This window comes from Nilaparvata lugens, chromosome 3 (assembly GCF_014356525.2).
Source record: "Nilaparvata lugens isolate BPH chromosome 3, ASM1435652v1, whole genome shotgun sequence".
In the NCBI taxonomy this organism is placed as follows: Eukaryota; Metazoa; Arthropoda; class Insecta; order Hemiptera; family Delphacidae; genus Nilaparvata; species Nilaparvata lugens.
In genome coordinates this window covers 12,108,225-12,118,612 of record NC_052506.1, presented here as the reverse complement: position 1 = coordinate 12,118,612, position 10,388 = coordinate 12,108,225, and the positions used below count along the sequence as shown (strand labels likewise).

At 33.2% G+C, this 10,388-nt stretch overlaps 1 protein-coding gene across 1 annotated transcript; it reads right to left on the bottom strand.

Annotated features, from left to right (window-relative positions):
* Window positions 1–1,407: 1,407 nt before the first annotated feature.
* LOC120348731 (mitochondrial import inner membrane translocase subunit Tim21) lies at window positions 1,408–7,810 on the bottom strand. Its single transcript, XM_039425364.1, has 4 exons — window positions 7,575–7,810; window positions 4,565–5,011; window positions 3,285–3,384; window positions 1,408–2,106 (listed from the first exon to the last, which is right to left on the bottom strand). Exons 2-4 carry the CDS (start codon window positions 5,005–5,007, stop codon window positions 1,939–1,941), a joined length of 711 nt encoding a protein of 236 aa, XP_039281298.1. The 5' UTR covers window positions 5,008–5,011; window positions 7,575–7,810; the 3' UTR covers window positions 1,408–1,938.
* Window positions 7,811–10,388: the final 2,578 nt, after the last annotated feature.

The window sequence follows — 10,388 nt, the reverse complement described above, 5'->3', positions numbered from 1 at the left end:
ATGCGCGTTGCGCGGTTTGAGTCTTAAGCTACGTTTACATTAGTCAAGTCTAATTGGATTCAAGTTTTCACGTTCGTTTTAAAACCCTCCACGTGCAGTACACTTGTGAGTACTTGCGTATAATTACAGTGCTCATGTAAATATAATTTGAACTAAATATTCCATTATGGATATACAGTATTTTCTAACAATGTATTGTACTGGTAATGACTTATAGGGATGATTTCAAAGTTTATGGCCCGGTTGCAGAGACGGTTAAATTTTAACGGGGATTAATTTCACGAGAACCAATCAGAGAAGGCGTTTTTAAAAAGACGGCTGATTGGTTCTCGTGGAATAAATCACGGTTAAAATTTAACCGGCTGTTGTGCAGCGGCACTTAGCCAGTTAGCAGGCTCGCTACGCCCGCCTTTACTTACCAGCCAGTTTTTTTTTTGCCTGAATCCTGTGATAGGCATCAAATTCTAGGATATTTGTGGCAAAAAATTAAAAATGTTACAGACATATTTGTTCAGTAGTATTGAAAATATTGATGTCACAGAAAATCTGTTGGGACGGGAATTTTTCAGAAGGGACAAATAGGTAGTTCAATGTAGGCCTATCTCTATTTATTCACACCATAGATCATTAATAATAATAACCATAAACTAACTAGTTATTATAATTATTGTATTATTTCTGTATTACCATCAACTTAATCACTCCTAGGAACATTCATCTTGACAATAAAGCCCTCTTCCTATGTTTAGATCTGTAAACATATCTAAGATCTGTTTAGTATTAGCATAGAGAAACAATTTCGTAAGTAGATATCCCATGGTATAGGGCGTTTATGTCGCTACTTTTACTGTCATCTCAAGCTGATAGTCCACGTAGTTCTTTCCTGTGAAGCTTTATGACGCTGGTAGTCTCTCATATTGTGCCGTTCATACACTCTTACCCGGTCAAAAACAGTAAAAATCGACAGTAATCGGCTTGAGACAACAGTAAAAGTTGCGACATAAACGCCCTATACTATACCATGGGATATCTACTTACGCTATTGTAAGTCGGGATAGGGTATAAGGGCAACAGGATAGGACAAGAGCAGGGCCACAAACAAGGGCCACTACAAACCTTATATTAACTGGTACAGAACAAAATTTACAGTGGCTTTCATTGTTTTTGGATTACACTATAGGGTTGCCAGCCGCCCAGGGCACCAGATTCTAGTGTCCCGCTGGCAACCCAGCTTAGAATACATTGTATTCTAGGTACATTATGGGTAGAATCAACTTAACAGTTGCAAGACTTGAGTCAAATAATTCAAAATAATATGATTCTAAATAATGATAAAATAATTCGTCATAATAGACATAAGTTAGAAGAATAGGCTAATGAAATAACTATTTGAATATCAAAATGGACTAAAATTTCAACAAGAGATTTCATTTAATAAATTTGCAACAGTTACAACAAATAGGTACATTCTTAAATGTGACAATAAATCTTAGTATGACTATAAGATGGTAGATTGCATACAACAATAACTTTTTTTTTGTTGTGGCTAGTCTTAAATAGAAAGAAATAAAAATCCAAAATCTATAGGGTAAGGGTACATAGATTTTTATTTCTTTCTAACAATATCCAACATGACTAATGAAAATAAGACTTGAGCAAAATTAAATCATCAGTCGATCGTAATAACGAGGTAAAAACAATACTTCTGCCACTCATTATTATTCTGATTACATGGTACTTGATTAGTAGTATCCCAATATCACGAAACAGGATTTTATATATGAACACAATGATCTTAAATATTTAGCCTCTATAGTTCCTAATTTAAAAAGAGATTATATACATTTCAAAAGTGTAATATTCTATTTCGATTGAATTGTTCAGTCTATTGAACGTATTATTCTACTTCCGGATATGACTACAAATTCCATCACATTACTAGATTACCCCTTCTTCTAGTTCTTTTGAGAAGCCGATGTCTTCGATTCGTTTTCCTTTTGGGGTATCGACATGTCCGTATCTATTATCTTCAAGAACAATAGCAGATCTACCGAAATCATCAAGTTCTACAAACAAATATCGAAAAATATATTCTCCATTCCCATCCTGAAACAAATGGCCAGAAATTAGCTTTCCATAAATGGTTGATTAAATTTAATTAATCTTATTTCCAACATTCCATAATTTATTTTAGTTACAATGATACTGTTTTAACAAGTCTTATTTATTTCTTAATGGAAATATGTTATTAGTGATTCTTTCATTAAATAGATAGCCTAATATTCCAAAATCCAAGTAAATATTATACGATTCTCACAATCTATTTGATTTCTACAAACGATACAGTATTACATATCACTCTTGTTTTGTTCCATAAATAATTGACTACAGCTTTAAAGTATTGAGGTTGCTGAGGAGCAATGGTCTCATTGAAGACACTGTACAGTGTACAGTGATGATAATATTATTCATTCCATTCAAGACATGACTTATTTTCTGCTACCAGATAACCCGTGCTCTGCAAGAGTGCAATTAAATACTTGATTTACTGAAATCTTGAAGAGTTTTTAAGGTGAGAGTGCACTAGGTCGGAGGAGCGGCACAGCGATACTGTCACAGTGATTCTTTTAAATAAAAGAAGAATGAGAAGATAGAAAATAAAACCATTGACTACGCTATTTTATCATAGACAAACAATAGCATAAGTAAATATCCCATGGTATAGGGCGTTTATGTCGCAACTTTTACTGTTATCTCAAGCCGATAGTTCATGTAATTCTTTCCCGTGAAGCTGTGTGACACTGGTAGTCTCTCATATTGTGCCGTTCATACACTCTCACCCCAACAAGACAGTAAAATTCGACAATAATCAACAGTAATCGGCTTGAGATAACAGTAACAGTTGCGACATAAACGCCCTATACCGTGGGATATCTACTTACGCTATTGCTTCTCTATGATTTTATCTATGACCACTCACAGGCAAAGCATAAAAAACTGGAAGCATGACGAATTGGAAACTTGACGTAATGAAAACTTGAAGAGTTTTTAAAATGCCTATAACCACAGAGGAAAGAAACACTACTTTATGCTTATTCCGTGCTATAACCATCCTCGGTAAATTAAGAATCTATAATTATGAAAAATTTCTAGTTCATCAGCAGAGTAGTTCAGACGTGATGATGCGTCATTCGTGAATTTCCTATCCCGTACGTGAATAGGCCAGTTCTTTCCTTTATTAATTATATTATATAGAATACGAGAGTTGCAGCTTGAATCATCACCTCAATCATTTCCAGATGAACAGTTGCTTTTTTGCGAAGTCCTTCAATATAAAACTTCATTCGCAAATGTTCCACGCCATCTTTCTCATAAATAACATGACTGAAATAGTAAGAAACAGAAAGTTAAAAATAAGAGAAAACAAAACATTTATCACATAAAAGAGACGCATTACTGGTATCATAGCCACCTCTAATACAAGGCCATGGCCTACGATATGGCAACGTCGCAATGTAGGCCTAAAATCTAATACATGATTGGTGGAAAAGATTTAAAAAAATAACAGCTATTGGAGGTGGCTATGCTGGTATTACCAGGCACCTCTTATAAGTCATTAGAGGTGGCTGTGGTTCTACCTAACAGATAAAAATAATATCCTTTATTTATTTATTTATGTTTTAAATGACTAATTTAAAATAATTATGAGATAAAACAATAAGGCGATCCGTGTGCTATTTTTCTTCAAATTTTACGTGATAGCACATTCCAAAATGAGGATTGATTGAATGAATGAAATGGTCGCTGACCTAGGCTTCAATGCTGGTCTTAATAACTGTAATTTTTCTTTGTATAATTGGATATGTAGTAAAAATTAAAGCAAATTATTCATTCCAATAAGGATTGTCTTTCATTCATAAATTGGTTATGCATTAAGTAGCTTGAATGCGTGAATGAAGAATACATCTTTTTAAAATTGTTTAGTCACTAAACAATTTTGTGACTAAAAATTTTTAAAAAGGGTACTTGGATTTCTATTTTTATTTATATTCAACAGTAGCCCTAAAGAAAGAAAGGCATTTTTTATTTATTATGAATAATTCCTTCGTTTTCTATGACATAGAAATTTTATCCAATGAATCTAGGCTTAATTGTATCCTGCATCTTTCGCCAACCTCCAATCACCTCTTAATGAGAAATCGTAAATCGTGATTGAATAAAGGCAAAATATTATCACTCCGCTTGAATATTATTATTATCTCCATTAAAGAAAAACTTATCATTTCGAATAAGCGTAGAGGGTTTGTTTTTGTAGTATCAACACAAAGCAAATCAGGAGTATTTGGCAACATTCTGTGAATAAATATTTTTTATATTTATGGAGATCTGGACGTTTAGCTTCAGAAGTGAGCTAAGCTCGAGTAAAGCTAATTGACTTTATAATTGTTTTCAATTAGAAATTGAAATAACCACATTATCAAACATTTGTAAGAAATTAAATGCGGTTTCCCAATATTGGCGAAGATTTCAAGTTTTAAATTTTAGAGTAAAATATAATATTCACCTGACATGGCGCCTCCTTCCACGTCTGGTTTCTTCGCCATATCCCTTAATTGGCGAACCCAATTCATATTGCAATCTGGGATCATTCCGACATCTTTCCAGTACCTGAGAGTAAATATTATTTGGACTTTTCTTTGAAAAAAGCTCTTTGAAAACCGTGCTGAATATTAAGCCAGTAAGACCAATACCAGCAAGGATAACACCTAAATAAGTAACAGTCTTGGTGGTTTCTTTTACTTTAACGAAGGCAGTTTGTACTTCACCTCCTGATGGTTTTGAGACCACTGAGGTTTGCGGTTCACTTTTATTTTGGTTGCTTGTGCTGCTATGTCTTACTGTGATGCAATCCGATGGAGGCCTAATAACAGCTAACACTCCTCGCGGAAATAACAAGACAGACTCAATAAAAGCCTTTCTACAAGCTAGAGGTAGTAGTTTTGCCATTTCGCTGAAAAAATAAAACATTTTAATAGAATATGCTAATGATAGACTATAACACTGATTATAGCTAAAGTCAAAAATATGAAAATATTTATGGGGCATGAAGTACCAACATCATTTAAAAAAATAATAATTAAATTCAAAGCAAATAAAATTAATATAATTACTTGTTCATTAACCAATTCTTCGTCTATCAGCTCTTCAAGAGTACAGTAACTATATTACCCAATAATATAGTAATATAGTTACTGTATTCAAAAGCTGTCTATAAGTCTGTCAAAAGCTGTCTATAGTTTGTTATTCCAAAACACAAATCAGTGAAAATTTAGTTATTTGGAAGTAGTAATAAGTATCCTACTCGTTTTTTAAGGAGAGTCAGTGAAGTATATTATAAAAAGTAACAGACTAACTCAAGAACCTACTCCTAAATTATACAATTATTTCGATAAATATAAGATTTCATAGAAAATCAATAGTTTGTCATAATTTGAAATTTTCGAAAAATATGTTAATTTCCTATAAGTTAATTTATTTTTCTTTTCATCAAGAACAATTCACTTTTAAAATGGGCCATTTATGAGGTTCCCAATGGCTAATTAGTTGAAGTGCAAAATGCCACACAAGCTTCAAAATTGTGGGTATACAGTACTGATAAAATAGTATTTGTAGCCTATAAAATCATGGAGAGTTGAATGGGCTTCTTAACCACAAGGGATTGGCTATCGTTTTTGTCAGATAACAATTAGTTTTTAATCAATTATAAAATAGTCGGAATACTGCCAGAATATGCATGTACTAAAATAGCTGAATTAAATTATAAATATCTACAACGAATTTATATAATTTACGTACTGCCATAGTTCATACAGATAAGGCTCTATTAACCTTTGATAAATTATTATTATTATTATCGAAACAGTCATGGTTTGAGAGAAAGTAAATTTAGTAAAAGTGAGTAAATACAACCCACTGCTTGGGTCAAGGTAGGACAGTTTTGAGCCCAGTATTCAACGTTTTCCAATCTAGTATGACTGTCCATTATTGAGGTTCTTCAATCTCCATTTTCCTATTATTAATTGAAATATTCTAAATAAATCGATGAAAATCCTATATATTAAATGAAAATTGGAGAAAAGTGAGAGAATTAGTGAAAAAAGTACCTCCATGATATAACTCTCCAAAACTACAAGAAACCAAGCTTTAAATACAAACTTACATTTTGAAAATAGAATAAAACTTTTCCGACTCTCACAATGCGTTTTATCAAGTTTAAAAAAGAAAACTATGATACCGCACTCTGTATAAACTGTCAAAATGTATTCATAACTGTACTTGTAATTCTTCGTATATCGTATCCTAGGATTTACTAAGCTTCAACAAGTCATTAATATACTAAAATTGGAGAATAGCAAATTTTCAGTCCAGGAGGCATAAGAAAATCAATTTTAAAAGTTTCTTCAATTTAAAAACTAAAAAAAAACGGTACGGTCTTGGTCTTTTATAGTCCAGACTGTAGTGTATTATGATAAAATAAGGAAATCGAACCATAGTTTAGACAAGATATTATTTGAGCTCATATCGTCATGTAATCATAGATTAGCGTTTAACGTCAATACATGGCCCTCAGTTAATTACCTCAAGTTTGTCAAATTACACTATGATCACCTGTCGTCTAATAACTGCATTCACTATTGTTTTCAAAATAAACGAAGTTCAAAGCAGCACAATTTTGCATGCACTTAACCCATATTATCAGCCATAATATTCTTTTTTGAACACTAACCCCTTCCAGCATATTATTGCCATTTAAGACTCAACTCACACTTACGCGAATCAGGTCGAGAAGAGACTCGACTCTAGTCGAGAGCATGTGTTTCCAAATGGTGGCACACTCAGACCAGTCGATTCTAGTCTCCCGACTGTCACCATTTGAATTCACAAACCAAAAACCTAACCCGTAACCTATCCTTTACCTTTGAAACACACAGGCCCGGTTAAATTTTAACCGTGATTAACTTCACGAGAACCAATCAGAGAAGACGTTTGTGGAAAGACAGCTTCTCCGATTGGTTTTCATGGAATATAGCACGATTAAAATTCAACCGGCTTTTGTGCAACCGGCACTAATAAACATAACTCAACTTGATCCTTTACCGGCTTAATTCTAGATTAAGTGGTGTGTGAAAATTTTTGAACAAAGTGAGGATGTTAAAAGTAAATAATTTTTTTAAATTTATGATGAGTGGCCGCTGTTTCATTTTTGTGATTTTGTAATCAAAATGACATGCTTGATTCTATTCAAATATTTGATGACACGTATTATGGCATTATAACTAGACTTTAGCCGTAATTCCAAGTATTTTAGTATTCTATTGTGCTAGTTGAAACAATAATAAAAACTAAACAATTAAAATAGACTATAAAAATTTGGGTTTTTTAAAATCCACCTATGAATTTATGGTTTTTAATAAAGTAGAGTCTAAGCATGCGGTATCCTAAAAGTTACTAGAACTTTTTTTGATATTATAAAATATATTCGAATATTATTCTATTTTTTTAAAACGACTTACCTGGTTGAGGTTAGAATTTTTACGTCTGAGTTGACTGTTGGATTATAATATAATTACAATATCTATTTACTGACTAAGCTTACATTATAAGTCCACTGAACAATTATTGAATTAGTGGTTGAGTATTAATAAACATAAATTAGAAGCTTATAACAATTTTTAATATTAAAGATAAATGCAGATTACAAATAATGCAGACGAAGTCCAAATAAGACGAGTCGTCCAATTTGGAATGTTTTGTTTATCAGGATGGCCAACCTTGATAGCAGCTGATCATGCAAATCAGCTGAACTCTATAAAAACAGACCTTGTAAACCAAACTGTGAACTTGGAATGCTGACAGCGCTCCAGTAAGCGTTTTGTAAACTATGGCCCGGTGCACACTTCTGGTCTAAGGGTGCACAACAGCTGGTTAAATTTTAACCGTGATTAATTCCACAAGAACCAATCAGAGAAGTTGTCTTTTCAGAAACGACTTTGTGGTGGAATTAATCACGGTTAAATTTTAACCAGCTGTTGTGCATCCGCCACTATGAGACATGAATTGATTTTCTGTTGTAGGTTATGTGCAGGTTGCACAAAAGCCAGTTAAATTTTAATCGTGATTAATTCCACGAGAGTCGAGAACCCGTATTTCCAAATACATCTTTTCTGTTTGGTTCTAGTGAAATTAATCACGGTTAAACATTAACTTTTGTGCAAACGAGGGCCGGGCCTGTGTGGTGTGATTCTAGACCATTTGCCAACATTAACATAACTGTTATCAAATTTTTGGTTGGGCCTATGTTATTTTGATCAAAAAATTGAACAGCACTCACACGTAATAATATTATTACGGTACTCAGAGTTTTCAAAATCAAATTAGTTGAAAGACTTAAGCTGGGTTTACACCAAATTTATTAACAAAATATTAATAACTTAATCCTTATAGATTATATTAGATTGAACGGAAGTTGACAAACACACATCTTCATCATGTGTATGATAAGTTATGTTAATTTAATCTAATAGAATCTATAAGGATTGAGTTATTAACATTTTGTTAATAACTTTGGTCTAATCGCAGCTTAACCTTATCTTGGACTGTGTCATCACCTAAATTTGGAAGAAAAATAGCACAAGGACTACCTTATTATCCTATCTATCAATGTTATTACAGCAGTATCATTTGTATCGTGAATAAATAAATAAATTAGGTATAGAGGTTCAGCTAGGGTCTAAATATCTTATGTCGTTAAAAGGACTTCAATATTTCGCCAAAGATACGCTCGAAATTGACGTTTTTATAATTTTTCAGCGTTTTCATTATCTTATAGACACAAATTTCTCAAAGTATACATAAAATTTACAATAGGAAGAAAGGAAAATATATCAACTGCTCATTTTATTTACATTCATAGCTTTCTACTCACAGCTAAGTAACACATTTCCACCCCAGTTCCATTCGATTTGTCCCAGATATTCATTGTTTTTTTCCTACTACCACCTATCACACCTGAGAGCAGTAATATGCCAAAAGATGCTCGAATTTCAGTATCATGTGTAAGTCTTGCATCTCTTTCTCGATGATATTTTTCTTTTATGTGATTTATATAGATATTTGTACCAGAAACTATCAGTCCAATAATAGTGTTGTCAAAAAAAAAAAAAGATTATAACATTCTATATCAGTTGCAGCATTTTTGCTTCACCTTTAGATTCAGGTAAATGTAGAACAATATTTCTACTTTTGCAAATATTTGGACGAGAAGGAACACTTTCTTTTCACTTAATGATATTCTTCAATTTGTCCTTGGAAAATTATAAATCCGACAACGGCTCTTCATCATCACTATTCTCCTCATCCACAATCATTGGATCATCAACTTGTCCCTGACTAGACTTGAAATTCTCATCTGCATTTTCTGTATCAGAAGGGTAAATTACTTCCTCAACATGATTTATTTCACCATCATTACTATCACTCGAAATCTTCTTTATCAGTGAAATAATCGCGTAATAGTTCATTATAGATTCCACTCTCATAAGACTGTTCTCTACGGTTCATTGCAAAAACGGGCGCGCGGGCCCGTTGTAGCCCAAGCAACTTTCACGGAAATTTACTAGCACTCATGCACCCATGTTGACAACATGACCTGAGTAGTAGGGGTTACGAAAGGCAGCTACTGAACTGCTCATCCTACCAGATTTACCCACAACATGGTGACAGCAGAAACAAAAGTATTGGGCTACACCTGTAGCCCGCGCGCCTATCGGAGGGTTAAGTAATGGCGGAGCTAAATCAGAGGGTTTCTTTCCTCGTTTATCATACTTAAGATGGTTCGATATGGTTGTTTGTTAAGTTCTCCACATCATTCCTGTTTTAAATTTTTCGCCACACTGCACAGAAAGCAGCTGTTTTCCAGTCCCTACGTAGATCTGAAAGATATTGTTTGCAGACGACTCTCGTCTGACGTCAGAACAGGTTTCTTTCCGGCCTAGGCCGGAAAGAGTACCCTTTCCAGCCGCTAACATGGAACTAAGAAAGGTGATCAAAAAACGTTTCATTATTTGTGTTCATTATTCAATAATTAAAACATTTATAATATCATCTTATTGTCATTTGAAAGAATAAAAAAGTATAAACTCAACCTCCCACATAATTGAACATCATCTTTTAGGTTATTTAGACAAATCAGAATAAAAAATGAAAATACTTGGACAATTTCCTGATATTCAGATTACCTCAGATTTGCTATCACCTTCCACTTCTGCTTTCGGAAGTGCTTAGTAAACAACTATTCTCATATATATATATATATATATATATATGAG